Here is a 23498-nt window from a genome sequence, read left to right as displayed (position 1 = left end):
GTATTCCATCACATTCTTGACTTGAGGATGATGTACAGGTTTTGGAGAGTCAAAAGTCCCAGCTTCTAAATTGCTCTTATATCCGCAATATTGTTATGGCTGGTCCATTTCTGATTCTGGTCAATGGTAACCCCTGGGTGTTGAAACTGGGCACTTCAGACAGTTGTAATGCCATTCAATGTCAAGGGGCAATGGTTATGTTCGCTTTTGTCTTTGTTTACGTTTGTGTGGTGCAAGCATTAGGTGCCACTTGTCAGTCCAGGCAGTTATGTTCTGGTGTTCCTGCATTTGGATAAAGACTGCTTCAGTATCTGAGAAGTGACAAATGGTGCTGAATAATTTGCAATTTCAGGGAACATCCCAACCTCTGACGTGGCTGAAGATGGTTGGGCCTAGGACATTACACTGAGGAGCTCCTACAACAATGTCCTGAAGCTCAGATGATTGTCGTCCAACAACCACAACCATCATCCTCTTGTGCCAGTGGAGAATTACCCCAATTCCCATTACACTGCACTAGTTTTCCTGGGGCTCCTTGATGCTGCACTTGACTCAGTGTTTCCTTGATGTCAAAGGCAGTCACCCCCTCCTCATCTCAGGGGTTCAGCTCTTTTGTGCATGCTTGGACGAAGGCTGTAACAAGGACAGGAGTGGTTTAGCCTGGGCTGAACCCATCTGAGTGAATACAACTTCATTGTATTCACAGTCATCTACACTTTGCATCCCTTGATCACCAGGAGTCGAGTGATAGGATGGTTGTTGGCTGGACTGGATTTGTCCTGCCTCTTGAGGACAGGATATATTTGGGCAATTTTCCACATTGTTAGGTAGACGCCAATGTTCTAGCTTGACTAGCAACACAGCTAGATCTGGAGTTCATGTCTTCAGTACTGCTGCCCAAATGTCATCAGGGCCCATAGCTTTTGTGATATCTCGTGTCTTCAGCTGTTTCCTGATAGCATATGGAGTGAATCAAATTGACTGTATGTCAACCTGTGGGACCTCAGGCAAACACCAAGATGAATTGTCCACTCAGCACATCTGGCTGAAGGTGCTTGAACCTGTCTCAGCCTTGTCAGTGGGGCCTGGGCATTGCCATGAAGGTGTTGGGGCTGCAGTGCGCTGTCTGAGGGTGTGGCTGAGCCAGCATCAATTGAAAGGAATTGGTGTTATTTGAAAAGGAAGGAAGTGCCGTTTTCCTGCCATCTCCCCATAACCCTGCACAGTTAGAGGATTCTGACAGGCTGAATGGCCTCCTGTAGTGTAATGATTTTGTGAATTTAGGGACTACAGTAATGTTGCAGATGCGGAAGCCTCCATGCATGCAACTCCAACTGTAGTTGTTTTATGTCGGAGGCCAGTTAATATATTAATGTAAAAATTCATATGTAATCTTACTTTGTCTTTAACAAACTTGTGTGATGTTGTAGTGAGCAGAGTGTGTAGGAGTATCCCCAAATATTTTATTGTGCAAGCCTCATGCGTATATACAATGAGCTTTCACACAATATAGAGAATTTTAAAACACCTCTTGATTATACCCTAAATGGTTAATTCTAAGTGTTCTGATTTTGCCTTATTGATCATTTCTGGAGTCATAGACTTGAGGCTACATTGTTGAGAACAGTCTATTGCATCACCCACAGATCCATGAATTAAATAATTTATGAAGCATCTTTCTGTTCCTCCTGATTTCCCAAATGATTCAGAACAAATTAATTGCTTTTCCCAACAAATGGCCAGTCACAAAACAAAGGTCACAAGGAGAAGAAATTATGTTTGATATTTTCAAATCAACGTGTTCAGAGATGTTATTATGCATTTTTGGAGCAGGTAGGACCTGAACTCAGGGATAGGGAACTACCACTGTGCCAGAAAACCCCACCTAAAGAAACTATTATAAGCTCTGAGAGAATTGATGGTTGTTAATTTTTACTTGAGGTGTCAGTATTTACCAATACGGCAGCACAAACTCGTTAGCCTTGTTCAAATGAAATATTTGGATATTTTGCATCCACCTGAATGGGCAAGTGTGGCCTCAGTGTACTGACTCTTCTCAAAAACAGCACCAGCTCAGTACAATGTAGGTTTCAGCTTAAAAGGCGCGTTTAAATCCAGGAATGAGGCTTGCAACCACACTATACAGTTCAAGAAAGAAATAGAAGTAGAATGGAACTGAGTTGACGGGTGTGTGGACATTTAGCTCTCGCTTCATAGCCTGGATATCCTGAAGAACGAGTTGGGAGTGGAACTGTGCAATCATGAGTAAACAGTTCCAGGTTATAGATGGAAGGTCATGGACCGACAACACTTCTCAGAGGAATTCCTGCACTCATGGTCTCTCATCATCCCAGCTTTGCCTAACATATAGCTCCAACTATTTAGGGGTATTCCTCCTCATGACACTCCAGGCCTGGCTTTTCTACAGCTTCTTAAACCAAACTGTTTTTTATTTTGATTTTTTATTTTTATTCATTCAGTTTGAAGATGTGCAGGTTAGGTTGATTGACCTGTAGTGTCCAGGAATGTAGGCCAGGGAGATAAGCCATGGGAAATATGAGGATAGGCTGGCAGACTGGGCTTGGATGGGATGCTCTTCAGAGCTTCAGTACTGACCCGGTGGGATTCTGATAGGATGTGGGTGTCCATGACTGGACCAGCATTTCTTGCTATTCCTAATTGCCGGAGGAGAGTTAAGGGACAACAACATTGTTGTGGGTCTGGAGTCACATGACGGCCAGACTGGATAAGGATAACAAATTTCATTCCATAAAGGGCATTGGTGAACCAGATGGGCCTTTCCTGACAATCAGCAATGCTTTCATGGTCATCTTTAGATTCTCATTTCCAGATTATTATTGAATTCAAATTCCACCATCTGCCGTGGAGGGATTTAAACCCAGGTTCTGAGAACGTTACCTAGATCTCTGGATTAATTGCTGACTGATGTTGAGGACAACAATTCTTCCATCTCCTCCAGCACTCGGTTCCTGCACCAGGTCTGGATTGAGGCTATGATAATATCCGGAGCCAGGTGACACTGGCAGAACCTACATAATGTTGCGAAGTTATTGATAATTTGGTGTGTCTTGACTGCATTATAGATTACTGTTGTTGTGCTGCTGATATTGGTGGAGAGGATAAGTCAGCGCAATTTGAAAATGTTGAATTTCCTTGCTTTCTGAGGCTGAACTGTATCAGAGCAATCTTACACTCTGTTAAGTAGACACCGTGTCAGTTCTAATGGAAAATCTTGGCTAAGGGAGCAGTTTATGTGCTGCCATCTTCCTAAATGTACTTGTGTGGAGAACTCCGTATTCCACTACAGAATCCAGCACCTGAGCTACAATAATTTGTTCCAGCCAGTTGCTCACTTCAGTAACAGCTTCTTACCCCTACGTATAGCCTGGAGCCATGTTGACAATGTTGGTGTAGCCACATGTTGACAGTGTTGGATAGCAGCATTGGCGTGTAGATGTGTTAATGTATCCAGCCCATTCTGGCTGACAGATTGCTGCTTCGATTGTTTTAAAACTTTATGTTCTTTGTATTCTTGTCTTCAGTGTGTCATGAACAAGATATTAAATTAATGTCAATTATCGTACGTTTTTCGTCAAATTCATTACTTGCTGTTTTCCTTTGAAGGTGACTAATTCATATAAACTGATATAATGGGTTAAATGGCTGAAGACTACTGAGGTAGCAAGTTCAGATGGTTTGGCCGCAGGGATATTACAATTGGCAATAGAAGACCAATTAATTAAAAACTAATGTAGGCAGCTCTTTGCAATACTAACCATCTCCACATCCATAAATACTGCCTGAGATTTAGTGATGTGTTCCACACGTGTTGATCATTTTAATATGTTGCTGCAAGAAGCTTGATGTTTTTTTTTCTTTTGCCTCCAGGGTTGTTTTGTCTTCAAGCCAAAAGATTCCAAAAAGAGAAAGATACCTGTTGCAGGTTTGTACCCATGATAACATTGAGTAAATAAGTATTGCATTTAAAACAAAAACACCGCCATATTTAATGATGTTCCAATCATTATTTCTATCACCTGTTTGTTTCTGCTGTCTCTTCCCCAAATGTTTTAATTCCTACGTTTCCACCTCCCCTCCCAAAACATTGATTCAATAAAGGGGTGTTTTGAGGATGAACACATGCACGTGCACAAGGTTCTGGGAACTGGAGTGTGTGCCTTTTCCTGACCAACTGCTACCCTGTACTTCAGCTGCAAAAAGAGGTGCAATGTATCTTAATACAAGTGGATGATTCAGCCTAGGATGCTACTGCATGCATTTCCATTTTTAAAATTAGCTTGCATACAGCTAAAAATTTGTAAAGTACAAAATGAAAGTGATAATCCTGGCCCCTTTGCTCAGCTGCATTATTAACCTAAATAATTAATTTACTCTCAAAAATATGAGCAGGAAAAGAAAGATGGGAGTGTGCAGGGTTGGAGAGGTGAGAATTGTTGGGTCCTGGGTAGAGAGGGGTGTGTAGTAGACTAGAATAGGAGGGAAAGAAATTACTTGAGTTAGTGGTCTGAATGTCCTTAACTAATCATACAGTGGGACAAAGTTTACAAGAAGAAATATTGGATGTTTGTGGTAAAGGGACGGCTATAGTGATGGGAGACTTTAATATAAACTTAAAAGATCAGATTATCAGTAGCAGATGAATGGGGAGTTCATTGAATGTTTAGAACAATGAGTGTTACAGCAGACCAGAGAGCAGGTTATGTTAGACTTGGTATTGTGACAGGATTAATTAATGACCTTAACTATGGGAATCCATGACCTCAGTGTGATTTGAATTTTACATCCAGTTTTAAAGGGATAAGATTAGGACTAAGATTAATATTGAAATAATAGCAATTATGTGAGTATGAAAGCTGACGATACTGAGGTGAACTGGCTTCCCAGGTAAGGGATAGAATAGAGACACAGTGGATATTTCAGAATACACAGAATATATATATTCCTATTATAAAGAAAAGCCCTGAAGGGAGAACCCACTATCCATGGCTAACAAAAGGTAGGGAAAGCGTCAAACTTAAGGAAGAAGTGTATCTGTGCAAAGATGACTGGCTGTACACATGATTGGTCAGAAAATAAAGAATGGCAGAGAATGAATAAAAGGTGAATCGGGAGGAAGGAATTAGTGTGAGAAGAAGCTAGCTAGGAATTTAAAACCAGCAAGCGTTTCTGTGTGTATTTAAAAAGGAAATGAATATGTAAAGCATGTATTGGTTCTCCAGAGAATGAGAATGACGAGTCTATATATACAACAATTCAATGCCTCACTAGGGTAACATCTGGACATCAAGCCCTGCTCTTCCTCAATTTGTCACAAAAGTTTCAAAAGGATTTATCAATATATGCAAAATTCCCCAATTTACCACTCTTTCAAGACCCAGATTAACGGAAAGTACAGACCAGGTTTTTGTATATAACAATAACTGCTATCTATTACAAATAAATCAGTTCTAGCTACAGGTAAATAAATATTAACTGTCAACCTATATTAAAACTCTAAAACTCTTGATCCCCCTACACACACACATACACTCACACATAGAAAAAAAAAATTGGTGTTCTTAGCGGAGGGAAGAAACTGGGAGGGCAGTTCAGTGGTCCCTGTCCATAGGGTTAACTGAAGTGAGCTTTGTGGGTGGTCAGCACTTTCTGCGTCTCGATCTTCCTTCTCCAGGTACTTTAACTTGCTTGTAGGAGACAAAGATTCACAATTTATAAAGTCTCTGGCTTAATGTTTAAAAGCAACATCCTACAGCAATTGTTAAGGGAAAGTAAACTGGTGACTTTCAGGCTTTTGGAGCTATTTCACTGCAGAGCCAAGGGCACCACCTACCGTTTAGGAGGCATGAAAGCTTCTGCCTGTTTTGTTCACATCAACAAACACATAGTTGTTGGCAGGCAGGAGGTCTTTGTCATTGACTCCACAGACCAATCAGCCTCTTGTTACTGGCTGAATCCCATTTTGTACACACTGATCCAATTCATCTGCAACTAGTCTCCCATCACTGGCTGAGTAAACAGCATTGCATCAGTGTAAACAGCCTGAACAATGAGTCAGGTTTCTTGATTTTAAAAAGTACAGCAATCGCTTCCACTGTCCTTGGCTTTTAAATGAATCTTTTTGCATTTAAGTCCCAAGAATACTGAAAGATAAAAAGCTACAATATGCTTAAAGCAGATGAAAGTAGCAAATTTTGCTTCTGTGTTCACTATGGAGGTTACAAAATTATCTTGATAATGGCTGTACATGAGGAGGCAGAAGGGAGAGTGGAACTTGACAAAATTACAATCATGAGGGAAACAAATGGATAGAACCTCAGGCGGAGAAATCTCTGGGATCAGATCTTAAACAAGGCTGCTAACGGGATAGAAAATCTGTTGGTGTTACTTTTCCAAAATCCTTCCATTCAGGGAAGGTTCCAGACTGGAAAGTAGCAAATCTTAAACCTCTGTTCAAGAAATGGGCGGTGCAGTCGCACAGTGGTTAGCACTGCTGCCTCGCAGCGCCAGAGACCCGGGTTCAATTCCCGCCTCAGGCGACTCTCTGTATTGAGTTTGCACATTCTCCCCGTGTCTGCGTGGGGTTTCCTCTGGGTGCTCTGGTTTCCTCCTACAGTCCAAAAATGTGCAGGTTAGGTGAATTGGCCATGCTGAATTGCCCATAGTGTTAGGTGAAGGGGTAAATGTAGGGGAATAGGTCTGGGTGCATTGCGCTTCGGCGGGTTGGTATGGTCTTGTTGGGCTGAAGGGTCTGTTTCCACACTAAGTAATCTAAAAAAAATCTAATCTTAAAAAAAAGAGAGGAGGACAGAGAAAACAGCAACTGTAAACACGTTGGCTTCATATCTGTCATAGTGTAATAGAGATGTACAGCATGGAAACAGACCCTTTGGTCCAAATCGTCCATGCTGACCAGATATCCTAAACTAATCTAGTCCCATTTGCCAGCACTTGGCCCATATCCCTCTAAACCCTTCCTATTCATATATGCATCCAAATGCCTTTTGAATGATGTACCAGCCTCCACCATTTCCTCTTGCAGCTCATTCCATACATGCACCACCCTCTGCATGAAAAAGTTGTCCCTTTTAAATCATTCCCTCTCACTCTAAACTTATGCCCTCTAGTTCTGGACTCCCCCGCCCCAGGGAAAAAAACCTTGTCTATTTATCTTATCCATGTCCCTCAAGATCTTATAAATCTCTATAAGGTCACCCTTCAGCTTCTGATGCTCCAGGGAAAACAGTCCCAGCCTTTTCAGCTTCTCCCTATAGCTCAAATCCTCCAACCCTGGCCACATCCTTGTAAGTCTTTACTGAACTCTTTGAAATGTCCCAAAATCCTTCTGATAGGAAGGAGACCAGAATTACACACACTATTCCAAAAGCGGCCTACAACTCTACTTTCAAAGAACTATGAACCTGCTCTCCAAAGTCTCTTTGTTCAGCAACGCTCCCCAGGACCTTACCATTAAATATAGAAGTCCTGCTCTGATTTACCTTTCCAAAATGCAGCACCTCGCATTTATCTAAATTAAACTCCATCTGCCACTCCTCAACCCATTGGTCGATCTAACATGGTTATGGATAAAGGGAGGCCTGCAACTATACCATATTTGGATTTCAAGAAGGCATTTGATAAGTTGGCATATAAAAGATTCTTGCAGAAAATAAAAGCTGACAGGATAAGAGGTAATATATTAGCGTGGATAGAAGATTGGCTAGCTGGCAGAATACAGAGGATTTTAAAATGGGCTTTTGTCAGATTGGCAGGATGTCATGAATGGGGTCCCGCAAAGGGCTGTGATGGGGCATCAATTTTTTTTCAATACATATCAATGACTTTCTTGCTGTATGTCTCTATGACTTGGATGAAGGAAGCAAAGATATGCTAGCAAGATTTATAGATGACAGTAGGAGAGATAGGACAGTATGTTGTGTGAGGAATACACAGATGCAGACTGATTTGTATAGGGTAAGTGAGTGAGCAAAAACCTGGAAGACGGAGGATCATGTAAATTTGTTCACTTTGGCTGGAAGAATATCAGGATAGTTTATTACTTAAAACGGAGAAACAACTGAACTTCTAAGGTGCAGAGAAACTTTTAGTTTGATAACTTACTTTGGAAATTTATAATCTTGCTACCAAATAAATGCAAAGTCTTGCAGGTAACCAGACATACATTCAGACGGCACATTTAAATTCAACTCTCACTCCGAACAACAATGAACATAGAGTCATAGAGATGTACAGCACAGAAACAGACCCTTCGGTCTAACTTGTCCAAGCCGAGGTGTGAAACTTTGCTTTTCTTGGAGATTTTTGGGAGAGTCTGATAACTTCAAATTAAAATTTTGAGCAAGGGACTAAAAAAGGGATTATATTCAAATTGTAAAAATGTGTGCAATTTATTTGATGTCGATAATACCTATTACAGCACCACCTTCTGGTACAGCTGATTCAGAAGCTTTTGAAGGAAATATTCCTGTTCTCATTCATCATTCTACATACAAGTGCTGCAGCTGAATGAGTGCCAACATACTGAAGATGTTGTCATACAAATCGACCTTTGAAGCCTCCAAAAGGTGTTTCCAAAATGGGGATTGGGGGTCAAGTGAACTTATACACCAAAGTGTGATCACTGATGTGGGTGGTTTTCATGTTAAAATGCAGGGGGACAAAATACCAGTAATTCATATGAAGTTTGTGGCAAAGCTTATGCAGAAAGTAGTTGTGTAAAGATACCATTAACCACATTGAAGTCTTAAAAACTGTTAATTTCATTGTGTTTGGAGTCTGATGCAAAGAGTTCATAGAATTTATTCTGAGTCCCTTTAGCTAGATGTGTTTTTGTTTCAGAATCCTCCCTCTGCCATCAAATTGGATAGTTAACATTTTTTTGTTGTCTGAATAATCTGATAGGTTTTACATTATTGACTTCCCATGATTTGATGGGAAAATGTTGACAGACCATCAAGGGGTTAGTGTGTACGTTTCCAGTCTTGGTGATTTTGTATTTTCCCTTATCAGCCAACCAGCTCTTCCAAAGGTTGGACTGCAGACATGAGGCCCCACAGTATAATTACAATGTGTACATTATTTCTTTGTAGGCGTTTCTAGCTCTCACTGGTTAAATGGGATCGGAATAAAAGCTGCATTATTAATGCAAAAGATTGTGACATCTCTTCCACACAATACCAATTAATAACTTCACTCCCTCTTATTTTTCCCGCCATTTTCACAGATTTGTGTTAACATGTTTTCGGGGAACTCCATTGTTTGGCGTGATATTATATTTGAAAATGCGAACAGACATCAGCTTTATTCTGTTGGCCTTGCAGGCTTACACCACTGTGAATCTTGTCTTCTCGTGCACTGTTGTTTTCATCAGAACTGTTTTTGCATCTTTCCACCCCATCACATGGTTGCTGGGAGTATCGGAATGTATGTGTGTCTCATCCTGCTGTGATATAATGGTTACTCCTGTATTTTCTGCTGTTTGATGATGAATCCCTGCTAGCTGGTCATTTTGTCATCTCTCCCGCAACATGAGTCATTGCTGTTCCATAAGGTGACTACACCAGCTAACTGTTGCTCGGAAATCTTTGCTGAGCTCTGGGTTTTACTGGGCCCACTGAAGTGAGTATAAACACATTGCATTTCTGATGAGGATGAAACCATTCCACTACATGCTTTCCAATATCAGGCAGTGGCTGTCCCTGTTTTGATTTACGGCAACAAAAATAGAGAAATTATTTCATTGAAATTCTTCCTAAAAGCTCAATGCACATTTAGTCTTGAGCATCCCTTTCGGGGTCAATTCCTACTACTTCCATTCTTTTACCAGATCTTCATGAACACCAAATTCCCTCACTGTAGTACATATATTTACCGAGTTGGCAAGTATTATGACTATTAGCTGGAAACCAGCTTCCTTCATCTTGTTAGAAGACTGACTTCACTGTTGACCACATTGAATCATCTCTGTGTGACCATGCCTTAAACTTCACAGCAACAACCTGGTCACCTGCCGATCCCTTACCTCCAGTTAGAACATGCATTTCTTGGGCAAAACGATGATGCTGACTATGAATGTGAGTTTGGCATGTTCTGGCTGGAATTATATCCCAAGACTATCCAAAGAAACAATTTTTGAAGCAGAAAATTGAAGTAATCGGATATGGTGATTTGACTTGTTTGCTGCAGTGTGTTACTTTGGAGGTTTGCCTTTGAGAGGACTGCAGTGCTCATATTGTTGTCCTTCTGCAAGGTGTGCAGAATGCACTCCAAACAGTGAAGGTGAGTATCATTGAGCAGCTGTTCTTGTCTCTGCTTCCTGCTGTACCACAAGGTGCTCAGAATACAGGCCTATTAAACCAAAACCTTGGACCTCAGACAGGGCTTGATGTATTTCCATGCACACTTTGTCATTTGTCTATATGTGATGGGTGCTTTCCCTAAGCATCAAGAGACGAGTTGTCTGTCACCCTGGATCCAAGGTGGCAAAGAATTTGTGAACCATTATCAGTGGTATAGGCAGTCTCCTTGATACTTATAGTCAGTGAGAACAACAAGGAAACGCAGTCCTTTTGTTGCACGAGAAAATGTTATTTATATTACGTGCACTTTAGGACATTGCTGGCTGTTTGATATGCTGCATTGAGCTTTTAGGAAGAAATTCAATGAAATCATTTTTGCATTTTATAAAAACCTTCCCATGTGAAGTTCAGGTGCTTCCCCCCTCTACAAGGGCCCGGAGTGGGGACCTATTGCCTGTTTTCACTAAAGAAGGTGTGTGCTGAAAAGGCAACAAAAAGAAGATGGCTGCGGTGGATTTTAAGGTATCCTAAAATATTTATTTCTTAAATTTTGAAGTTGATCAGAGCTGCTTAGTTATGACAATTATTATAACTCTGACCAAAGCTATGCTCTGATTTCTATATTGCAGCTGACTTCTTCAATAAAGGCGATGCTATTTCAGAGAGTGACAGGTTGCGGTTTAGTACTTATGAGTCACTATGGCAACAGATGAAAGAGGAAACTGAGGTAAGCTCTTGTATAGAAGTCAGGCCTGGATTTTAATGACGCATTCGGATTATAATGAGTTTAACAGAAGGTGTCATTTAATTGATTTATATAAATCGTAAAATTGTGCTTTCCACTTGAGCAGCCTCCACTTCACGGGATCATTACTGTGTTTTTGTGTAAATAAATGCAGGTTCGGTTCAGTGAGTTTAAATGTGCTGCATTTAGTGAAGATTAATCAATTAATTTCTACAGTTTTTATTATATGCAAGTTGTTTAAGTTTACCCTTCGTATAAAGGGATAGAGAGTTGAAAGTTATGGTGTGCTCTGGGATTGTATTTCTCCTGCCAGGTGCATGACCACATTTCCGATACACAGCTCCTAGTCATAGATCACAAGGGTCTTAAGGTTTCACTCAGAATGCTGCCCGGCAATTGGACCTCAGCAATGTCTGGAACACGGTCAACTTGGGCCGGGTCTTCCCACCATCAGGAGTAACTGCTTTTATCAGAAAGCTGCTGCTCAGGAATCCACACTTCCACCATCACCGTGGCCAGAGTTGGGCACATGCTGGGTGGTGGGGACCTGGGTTGGATGTTGCCCCGGGAATTGTGGACACAGGGCAGAGTGGACATCCAACTCACAGCCCCTGCCATCAATCTCCTCAAGATGGCGGTGCTTGGACCCAACGTAGTGCACCAGTTGGAGGGTGTTCAGGTGTGTGGTTGGATCGTGTGTGTGTGTATACCCCTGTTTGGAGAGAATTTCATATCGGCCCCAGGCTCCTGGACCGCCCTTAGGAGCCCACAACCTGAGCCACATCTTGAAAATGTGTAGTGTGTCTCTCCATATGGCACAGAGATGCTGCTACACTCCATCCACTTTGATTCCTTCATCTGTCACCCAGACAGGCCTTGGTCTGCTTATTTACTGCCATGCAGCAGGAATCCCCAGTAGAGAGCTCTTTACACAGGAGACCTCTTTCTTCCACTCGGTGACCTGGGGTGGATTTGTTGCACACAGCAGTCCCACGTAACCACAGTTTGTGGCGGTTCACAGACTCCCAAACCAAACTGTTTATTTTTCGGCTCCATGGACCATGTGTATACTGGTTGTGGGTGTTTGCACTCTCTTTTTAATTATTTGAAAAACCTTTTGTTGTGTTTTTGGTTGTGCTTCAGCTGCTTGCTCCTAATCGCTGGGCAGCCAGTGGGGAGAGGTGTGGGTAATGGGAGAACATCCTCATGGGTCAGTTCCTGGGCCTAGCCAGGCTGGCTATTAACAGTTCCAGGCATTGGGCTCTGGAGAAAGTCACTTCTGCCGACTGTCTGCCCCTCTTGCATGGTCATGTTCATTCCAAGGGAGGGATAACATTGTATCATAGAATCATAGAGGTTTACAGTGTGGAAGCAAGCCCAACTTGTCCATGCCACTCAGTGTGCACAATTAAACTAGTCCTATTTCCCTGTCTTTGGTCCATATCCCTCCATGTACCTGTCTAAACATTTCTAATTTATAAAATTGTACACGCTTCCACCATTATCTCTGGCAGCCCATTCCTGACTATCACCCTCTGTGAGAAAGAATTGCCCCTCTGGACCCTTTTGTGTCTCTCTCCTCTCACCTTAAACTTATGCCATCTAGTTTTAGACTCAGTGGGGAAAAGCTGTTGGCTGTCGACCCTCTCTATGCCTGTCATGTTTTCACAGACCTCTATAAGGTCACCCTTCAGCCTCCTACACTCCTGGGGAAAGATATCCCAGGCTGTCCAGCCTCTTCTAACTCAAACTTACCAATCCAGGTAACATCTTAGTAAGTCTTTTCTACACTCTTGCTAGTTAAATAATATCCTTTCTATAGTAGGATGACCAGAACTACACACAGTACTCCAAAAGTGGTCTTACCAATGTCTTGTACAGCGAAAACAAGATGTCCCAACTCCTATACTCAATGCTGTGACCGATGAAAGCATGTCCATTAATGTTTTTAGAGTGAGGTAGGCAACGTGGGGGATACAGTGCTTTATCTCCCCTTCCAACTCAATTTTGATTTAGTCCTTTCCCTCTCTCCCTACTTTCCTCTCACTTCTGATGATTTGAATTGCCTTTAACAGGCTTTGCATGAAAATATTGAATTAATTACATGGGTGTTTTACTGGTGGTAGTTACTATTTAAAAAGGAAAACAAAAACACACAGTCACAGTGATTTTGGTCATGGGGAAGTTGTTCAGTTGTTTGTGTGATAGCACTTCCAGATTTAAAAAAAAAAGGAACAAGCGGTCATGGATGGAACCCGATCCTTCGGTCCAACTCGTCAATGCCAATCAGGTTTCCCAAACTGAACTAGACCCATTTGTCTGCATTTGGCCCATATCCTTCCTTTCCTAGCTATGTATTTGTCCAAATGTCTTTTAAACATTGTAACTGTACCTGCATATACCACTTCCTCTGGCAGTTCATTCCAAATACGAATCACCCTTTGTGTAAAAAAGGTTGCCCCTCGGGTCCCTTTTAAATCTTTCCCCTCTCACCTTAAAGTTATGCAGTCTAGATTTGGACTTCCCCATCTTGGGGAGAAGACCTTGGCTATTCACCCTATCCTTTTGTGATTTTATTAATATCTATAAGTGCTTAAAAACTGGAAGGTGGAAGTAGGGTAAGGCTCTTGTGTAGTACATTGGTAGTGTACCTACGTCTTAGACTAGGAGGCTGAGGTACAGATCCCACCTGCTCCAGATTTGTGTAAAATGTCAGGGATAAAACAGAATGCAGGATGGAAGGTCAAACTTAATCACTAAAAGGGGCCGCTCTACCTCACAGCTGCTTACTGATCCAGAATCACAGTCAAGGACTGTGCTCCTTAAAAAGTGCCAACCTGTACCCAGATGGATTGTGTAGCCTTCCTCTCCAGTCACGTCATGTCAGATCTTACTGGCATCAAAAATATACCTGCTGTCCACCATTACTACATCTTTTAATATTTGTTCATAAGATGGTGCAACTATTGCCCGTCTAATTGTCCATCGAGCAGTTAAGAGTCAACGAGATTGCTGTGGACTGAGAGTAATGTGTAGGCAGACCAGGTAAAGATGGCAGATTTCCTTCCTTGAAGCACATTAGTGAACCAGCTGGGTCTTTGCAACAGTTTGCTTTGGTTCTTTTACTCCAAATTTTTAATTGAATTCAAATTTCACCTTCTGCCATGATGAGGTTTGAAAACATGTCCCCAGACCTGGTGTGTTGCATACTAATCCTGTGCAGTGGAATGGAACTTGATATCACGTGAGTGCAGAATGTTACAGGAGAAAGTGGGGACTGCATATGCTGGAGATCAGAGTCAAAATGTGTGCTGGAAAAACACAGCCCGTCAGGCAGCATCTGAGGAGCAGAAGTGTCGATGTTTTGAGCATAAGCTGTTCATTAAGAATGAGGATGCAGGATGTTACAGACTACTGTCTGCTCTGACACTGTGCTTATAGCTTATTTTTTGTTATGGTTTATGAGCACTTCAGACTAGACCAGCATTTATTACCCAGATCGAATCGTCCTAGAGAAAGTGGTGGAGAGCCGCCTTCTTGAACTGCTGCAGTCTTTGAGGTGGTAAGTCCACCTACTGTACTTTTAGAGGGGGGGAGTTGCAGGATTTTGACCCAGTTTCTATACAGGACATGTGGGGGGATTCAACAATGGTAATTTCTTTTATTTTTGCATGGATTGTGAAAATTACTGGCATTTGTTGGCCAATCCCTAAATCCCTTGAATTGAGTGGCTTTCATAGGGCAGTTATGCTTAGATCTTCACGATTGAACAAATTAGTTTTGTAGAAACCATAATGCGTTGGGGGTGTTGCAGCATCCTGCCTGCCAAGGTAACTGCCAATCAAATATCTTGCTACAAAACTCAAATACCCAAAGCTCCAGGGTCTATAAATGGCTCTTGTTCCAGCCTTAATGCACAGATTAGATGCAGTTATATTTATTGACTGATTTTCACCCATTGAATACAGACCCTTCGATCCAAATCATCCATACCAATCAGATATCCTAAACAGATCTTGTCCCATTTGAGAGCACCCGGCCCATATCCCTCCAGGCCCTTCCTATTCATATACCCATCCAGATGCCTTTTAAATGTTGCCATTGTACCGGCCTACACCATTTCTTCCAGCAGCTCATTCCACTCACGCACCACCTTCTGCGCAAAAAGGTTGCACCTTAGGTGTCTTTTATATCTTGCCCTCTCACCCTAAACCTATGTCCTACAGTTTTGGATTCTCCAACCTCAGGGAAAAGACCTTGTCTATTTACCCTATCCGTGCTTCATGTGATTTTTTAAACCTCTATAAGTCCACCCCTTAGCCTCCAACGCTCCAGGGAAAATAGCCCCAGTCTAATCAGCCTCTCCCTACAGCTCAAACCCTCCAACCCTGGCAAAATCCTTGTAAATCTTTTCTGAACCCTTTCAAGTTTCACAACACCCTTCCTATAGCAGGTAGACCAGAATTGCACACAGTTTTTCAGACGTGACTTGACCAATGTCCTGTATAGCCAGAACATAACCATCCAACTCCAATACTCCCCCTCCTCTCTTGCCTCCCTTTCTATCCTTCCTGGAGCATTTGTATCCTGGAACATTAAGCTGCCAGTCCTGTCCATCCCTGAGCCACATCTCTGTAACTGCTATGGTATCCCAGTTCCATATTCCTTACCATGCCCTTAGTTCATCTGCCTCACCTGTTAGGCCTCTTGCATTGAAATAAATGCTGTTTATCAGTTGTACCTTGTGCTCTACTTTGTTCCTGTCTATCCTGTTTGTTTAACTTCCTCCCTTACCCAACTGTGCCATTCTCAGACTGATCTCTTTCCTCACTATCTCTGTGGATCTCACCCTCCTCACCCCTTTACTCGTTTAAGTCTTCCTGAGCAGCTCTAGCAAATCTCCCTGCCAGTATATTAGTCACCTTCCAATTCAGGTGCAATCCATCCTTCTCGTACAGGTCACTTCTACCCCAGAAGACATTCTAATCATCCAAAAATGTGATCCCTTTTCCCCTGCACCAGCTCCTCAGCCACACATTTATCTGCTCTATCCTCCTATTCCTGCCCTCACTAGCTCGTAGCACCAGGAGCAATCCAGATATTACTACCCTCGAGGACCTCCTTTTTAAATTCCTGCCTAACTTCCTATATTCTCTCCTAAGAATCTCATCCTTTTCCTATGTCTTTATTCCCAATGTGTACAATGACCATCTTCTGGTCCCTCTCCCCTTTGAGAATATTCTGCACCCTCTCTGAGATACCTTTGATCCTATCTCCAGGGAGGCAACACGCCATGCTGATATCTCGCTGTCAGCTGCCAAATCGCGTATCTCTGACTAGCAAGTCCCCAATCATAATCAATCACTTGGAATCTAATGTACCAGACTCTTACATTAGAGTCAGTCATGGTACCAGAAACATGGCTGTTCATGCTACATTCACCCAAGAGTCCATCACCCCCTACATTTTCCAAAACAGCAAACTTGTTTGAGATGGGGATAGTGCAGGAGTCTCCTGTGGCTATCTGCCCCTCTCTCCTACCTTTCCTGGAGGTCACCCATTTACCTGACTGTATCTTCAGTTTTTCTCCCTCCCTGCAACTGCCATCCATCACACCCTGAGCTCCTCTAAATTCCTCATTGCCTGTAACAGCTGCTCCATAAGATCCATGGGGACCAATAGGATTCGCAACTAAACAGACTTCCTGCAGACATAAACATCAGTAACATGGAAACTCTTCCTAATCTGCCACATCCAACAAGAAGAGCAGATCACTCTAATATAGGCTGCCTTTGCACCTTAACAATCTATAGACCCAGAAAATAGCACAATCTTACTGCTCTAAAATCCCTGCTCCAGGCTAACTTGGTACCTATGTTTTCAAGTTTTTAAAGTTTATCAAGAGACAGATCTCAATAACAACACGTAATCCAAAAAGGGCCCATTTCTACTCACTGTTGTAGATTTACAAAAGAAAAATAGTAAGATTATACTTTAAAAAGCCAGTTAGCTGCTCCTTTGCTATGAGATCCCACGCACCGGTTTCTCTAAGGTCAGCTGTAAGTTTCGCTGTTTGTTTATTTTTCTTACAACTACATCTGATGTCCACAGATACTTGAAACTCTACAGCAAAGGCAGCAGCTGTGCAGATTCACTGCTGGGTCAGCCAGCAGTGTAGGTTACTTTCTCCTTTTGAATTATTTCCCATGTGGTCACTGTCTTTGTCGCCCTTCCTCCTTTTTAAAATGCTGCTGTTTTGATCTTTTTCTTCTCCCCCAAAGTTCCAAAACAATGCAACAGCTTATAAAGCAGTTATTACTGCTCCTAGAATTTGAGGAAATCAGCTCCAACACTGATTATACCTCAAAAAAAGAAGCCCCAATTTTTTTTTTCTGTTCTCCATCTTGGATTACCTAGAATCCTCGACAATCAATTGAAAGCTTGGGGATATCATACTAAATTGCTTATGTTGCTGGGCTAGTAAGCCTGAGACACCAGTTTGTATTCCATCACTGGAGAGTTTAAATTTTGTAAATTCAGTAAATCTGGAATAGCTAGAAACAGTGGCCATGAAACTGCTCGATATTTTGTAACACGCCGTCTGGTTCACAAATGTTCTTTTGGGAAAGAAATCTGCCTTCAATATCTAGTCAGACCTGTGTGTGACTCCAGATCTAGAGCAATGAGTTTAGCAAGCCATTCAGTTGTACCAAGAGCAGTTTGATACGGGTGATCTATGCTGGGTTATCCCAATACCCTGTGTGTATGGCTGCATGAGTAAGTTTCAAATATTCTTGAAGCCTTGCTTTAGGTACATTACAGTGTTTCACACTGACAGCAGTGTGCCATGTTAGGGACATTCAGTAATTCTGCTGCCAGAGGTCTGACTATGCCTCTCTTGGTGTCTGTCAAGATCAAGAATTCTAATTGCCAGGCCATGCTGAATCTAGTTGCACACTGTAAAATCCTGGGATAGAATTTATGCACGGTTCTCCCAGTTGCCCCACTGTAACGTCAATGCAGGCTCTGAGGAAATTCGTCAATAGCTGCTAATGCACTTTACTGGATGTTATACCTCAATTCCAGTGAGAGATTGAGAAATCGTACTGGAAATTGCAGCCATCTGCGCTGAGGATAATTTGAAGGTAATCAAAGTGCAAAATACTCTAAATGCTGGAATCTAAAATAAAAACAGAACATGTCGGGAAAGAAAAAGTTTAACAGGCCGGGTTAATTTAAGAACATTAGTTTGAAGATACTTTCTGTTGCTGGGGCAATTTCTATATTGGTTGATGTACATATGAGTTAGGAACAGAAGTAGGCCTGTGCTGTATTTTCTGTTAGCTAACCAATCCTGTACTGATGCTATTAGCTTAGCCCTACACCATTAGTTCTTATTTTGTAAAACTTTTGGTGCGGTATTTTATCACTTGCTGTCCTGAAAACCAAGTACGTCACATCTACAGCATCTCCTTTATCCAACCTGACTGTTACCTTCTCAAATGACTCTTAATAAATTAGTCAAAGACAATTTCCCTTTCACAAAACTGTGTTGATTCTGCTTGATTGTGTTGAGATTATCCATATGTTTTGCTATAACATCTTCGTCATAGAATCTAGCATTTCCCATAACAATTGTTAAACACAGATATGAACATTTGTAGGATTTTTCTTTGGACAAATCTGTCATTTTCAAGTGTTTTTTTTTGCATAGTGTATATATGTCATATATAATTTAAAAATACATGTTTATAATATGCTATGTACATATTTTTAATTTACAGAGTTTTCAAGATAATTTAAATGAGAAGATATTTGATAGTTTATTATCATTTATTAAAAATTCCCACATTCACCTTAATTCGAAAGTAAATGATTGGAGCTATCGGATGCGATGCAGTGAAATTCCCACGGCAGCGGTTGTTCTTGGTAAGTACGTTGATCTCTGATGTCAGTAGACAAGGCCTCCCCTCTCTGAATAGTACAAAGCTACTACACAGGTAAATGACAGCAGCCACCATCATCATACTGATTATTATTATCATTATGTATTTCCAAACACGTGAATACCACCAGAGAAACTAATGAGGTTCTGCCTTTTAAGAGTATTGGTGATTTTCCATTCCACTCGTTAGTATTTCAGCCCTAAGCAGAATTCTTGCAGTAAGTCCAGAGACGGTATGTTCCTGTTATGGTGAAAGGAAAGGCTGGTAGGAAAATAGAGAATGCTGGATGACTAAAGAAATTGATGGTTTGGTTTAAAAAAAAGGAAGCATATGTCAGGTATAGACAGGATAGATCGAGTGAATTCTGAGAGTATAAAGGTAGTAGGAGTATACTTAAGAGGGAAATCAGGAGGGCAGAATGGGGACATAAGATAGCTTTGGCAAATAGAGTTAAGGAGAATCCCAAGGGTTATTACAAATACGTTAAGGACAAAAGGGTAACTAGGGAGAGAATAGGGCCCCTCAAAGATCATGTGTTGCTGGAAAAGCGCAGCAGGTCAGGCAGCATCCAAGGAACAGGAGAATTGACGTTTCGGGCATAAGCCCTTCTTCAGGAATCCTGAAGAAGGGCTTATGCCCGAAACGTCTATTCTCCTGTTCCTTGGATGCTGCCTGACCTGCTGCGCTTTCCAGCAACACATTTTCAGCTCTGATCTCCAGCATCTGCAGTCCTCACTTTCTCCCCTCAAAGATCATTAAGACGGCCTTTCTGTGGCGCCACAGGTGATGGGGGAGATACTAAACGAATATTTTGCATCAGTATTTACTATGGAAAAAGACATGGAAGGTATAGAATGTAGGGAAATAGATGGTGACATCTTGAAAATGTCCATATTACAGAGGAGGAAGTGGTGAATGTCTTGAAATGCATGAAGGTGGATAAATCCCCATTTCTCCCCTCAAAGATCATTAAGGCGGCCTTTCTGTGGCGCCACAGGTGATGGGGGAGATACTAAACGAATATTTTACATCAGTATTTACAAGGAAAAAGACATGGAAGGTATAGAATGTAGGGCAATAGATGGTGACATCTTGAAAATGTCCATATTACAGAGGAGGAAGTGGTGAATGTCTTGAAATGCATGAAGGTGGATAAATCCCCAGGACCTGATCAGGTATATCCGAGAACTCTGTGGAAAGCTAGGGAAGTGATTGCTGGGCCTCTTGCTGAGATATGTGTATCACTGATAGTCACTGGTGAGATGCCAGAAGACTGGACATTGGTTAACTTGGTGCCACTGTTTAAGAAGGGTGGTAAGGACAAGCCAGGGACCTCTTGACCAGTGAGCCCGATGTCAGTGGTGGGCAAGTTGTTGGAGGGAGTTCTGAGGGACAGGATTTCAATGTATTTGGAAAGGCAAGGACTGATTGGGATATGGGAAATCATTTCTCACAAACTTGATTGAGTTTTTTTTGAAGAAGTACCAAAAAGGGTTGATGAGGGCAGAGCGGTAGATGTGATTTATATGGACTTCAGTAAGGCGTTCGACAAGGTTCCCCATGGGGAGACTGGTTAGCAAGGTTAGATCTCATGGAATAAGGGAGAACTAGCCATTTGGATACCGAACTGGCTGAAAAGTAGAAGACAGAGGGTGGTGTGGAGGGTTGTTTTTCAGACTGGAGGCTTGTGACCAGTGGAGTGCCACAAGGATAGGTTCTGGGTTCAGTACTTTTTGTAATTTATATAAATAATTGGATGTGAGCTTAAGATGTATAGTTAGTAAGTTTGCAGATGACACCAAAATTGGAGGTGAAGTAGTCAATGGAGAAGGTTACCTCTGATTTCAATGGGATCTTGATCAGCTGAGCCAATGGGCTGAGAAGTGGCAGATGGAGTTTAATTTAGATAAATGCACGGTGCTGCATTTTGGGAAAGCAATTCTTAGCAGGACTTATACACAGTTCTGTTCTTCCTATCGGAAAGATGTTGTGAAACTTGAAAGGGTTCAGAAATGATTTACAAGGATGTTGCCAGGGTTGGAGGATTTTGAGCTAAAAGGAGAGGTTGAATAGGCTGGGGCTGTTTTCCCTAGACCGTCGGAGGCTGAGGGGTGACATTATAGAGGTTTATAAAATCATGAGGGACATGGATAGGGTATATAGACAAGGTCTTTTCCCTGGGGTTGGGGAGTCCAGAACTAGAGGGCACAGGTTTAGGGTGAGAGGGGAAAGATATAAAAGAGACCTAAGGGGCAGCTTTTTCACGCAGAGGGTGGTACGTGTATGGAATGAGCTGCCAGAGGCAGTGGTGGAGGTGAGTACAATTGCAACATTTTAAAAGGCATCTGGATGGATATATGAATAGGAATTAGAGGGATATGGCCAGATGCTGGCAGGTGGGACTAGGTTGGATTGGGATATCTAGTCGGCATGGACGAGTTGGACCAAAGAGTCTGTTTCCGTGCTGTACATCTCTATGACTCTCTAACTCTAAACCCTTGGAGATTGATGACCTACAGAATTGATTAATGTCCTACATGAACTTAGAAACGGGTGTAGACTATTGAACCCCTTGAGCCTGATCTGTCAATCGACAAGATAATTGATCTTTGACCTAACTCCATTTGCTTACCTTGGGCCCATATCCCTTAATATCTTTGCTTAATAATAGTTGTCTATCTCAGATTTAACTTTAACAGTTGGTTCCAAAGCTGCACTGCTGTGTGTGTGTGCACATGTGTGTCTGCCTGCCTCTGTCTGTCTGTGTATAGAAGTGCTTTCTAACATCTCTCCTGAAAGGTCTGGCCCTAATTCTTGAGAGTATGCCCCTGGTTCGAGAATCTTCAATCAGTGGGAATGGTTTATTTTTATTTACCCTATTCTGGTATTACCTCAATTTTCCATAAGAGTCAGGGCAATTTGAGATCCATTTCTGAACATATCTTTCTGAAGTTATTAACTTATAGAAAAGTGAGATAATTATAAGAGATATTATCCCCGAACTGCTACCACCACGGCTCCAAAATGAACTGATTAATGCATTCCTAATGACGGGTTTGGCACAGACCAGTCACGTGCCTCCAGCCTTTCCATCAAAATGGCAAAGGATAGCATATACCCTCCCCATTCATTGTATTTCCATGGTGACTCTCATGGCATGACAGAAGTCAAGATCAAGATAAATCCTCATCAGTTCAGACTTTGCTTTCTTAGAGAGAGATTCTTAGCTGTGGTTTACAGAGAGGAACAAAGTCTCATATTTCCCTTCACTGACAGTCTCCTTAAAGTATCATATTTTGGCAAAGGGACTTCAACAAAAGAAGCAGCAAGTAAACAGAAGTGTGAACTTAGAAACCTTCAGACTGGAATTAAAATCCAGCAGTCCCTCAAGCAAATTGAGGAGAGCCTGAGAACAAGAGAGTGTTGGAACTGCACAAGTTAGCACGTGTTGAAGAAAAGACTATTATTAATCTCCTTTAGAATCGAAAAGTCAAACAAACGTTTTAGGAAAAGGGAAAATCGTTAAGATGGAAAATAACCAATACTCTAGTTGATGAGATTATAATATCATCTTAGTCAGCAAATAGAAAATCAAACATGCAGATGGCTAAGGTCATAAGAGAGAGGCACAAAGAAACAAGGTAAGAAAATTGAGAAATAAAATCAGCCTGCACATCAAGACAGGGCATGATCACTGCAAAGACGTAGGCAGACAATGAGAGTGTCATGTCCAAAATGGAGGAAAAAGATTCAAGCCAACACAAGGGCACAGCAGTAACTCATCAGGACTATGTCCAACAGAGGAACTTGATTGTCACTCTTCAACTCTGACCTCCAGCATCTGTAGTCCTCACTTTCCCCAAGCCCTTATTCTACTTCATACCCTCGTTGTCAAGGGACCCACCACAACTTGGTTGAAACAGTCTAGAAGACAGGGATTGAGGGGGCAGCGTGCATATTGGGTTAAGAAGATTGCAAACTACAGAAAATTTGGGGTCATGCACATGGATGAAGGTGATTGGACATACCTGACTGTTCTACCAGTGTAACTCAGACTGTTCTACCAGTGTGTGGCAAATATTAGATTGGTGGAATAAAAACAGAGAATGCTGGAGAAACCAGTGGTGTGAGCTCCAGAGGAAGTGGTGGAGGCTGGTACAATTACAGCATTTAAAAGGCATCTGGAAAGATATTTGAAGGGTTTAGAGGAAACGGACCACATGCTGGCAAATGTGACGAGATTAGTTTAGGATATCTGGTCAGCATGAACGACTTGGACTGAATGGTCTGTTTCCACGATGTACATCTATTTCTATGACTCTAAGGTCTGGCAGCATCTGTGGAGAGAGAAGCAGAATTAATGCTTCAGGTCCAGTATGACTTCTTCAGAACTGAAGAGGGCTAAAAATGTGATGATTTCTATGCTGTTTTAGATGGCGGTGGGGAGGA

General features: G+C 41.9%; 1 protein-coding gene across 1 annotated transcript in view; it reads left to right on the top strand.

Annotated features, from left to right (window-relative positions):
* Window positions 1-23498, top strand: part of orc3 (origin recognition complex, subunit 3) — a 67017-nt gene that overhangs the window by 3119 nt on the left and 40400 nt on the right. The window contains exons 2-4 of the mRNA XM_043686893.1: window positions 3910-3964; window positions 10988-11085; window positions 18888-19032. Of these exons, the coding sequence (XP_043542828.1) occupies window positions 3910-3964; window positions 10988-11085; window positions 18888-19032 (298 nt within the window). The remainder of the gene's footprint in view (window positions 1-3909; window positions 3965-10987; window positions 11086-18887; window positions 19033-23498) is intronic.

The sequence above is a fragment of the Chiloscyllium plagiosum genome, chromosome 3 (assembly GCF_004010195.1).
Source record: "Chiloscyllium plagiosum isolate BGI_BamShark_2017 chromosome 3, ASM401019v2, whole genome shotgun sequence".
Taxonomy (NCBI): Eukaryota; Metazoa; Chordata; class Chondrichthyes; order Orectolobiformes; family Hemiscylliidae; genus Chiloscyllium; species Chiloscyllium plagiosum.
This window is presented reverse-complemented; position numbering and strand designations above follow the sequence as displayed.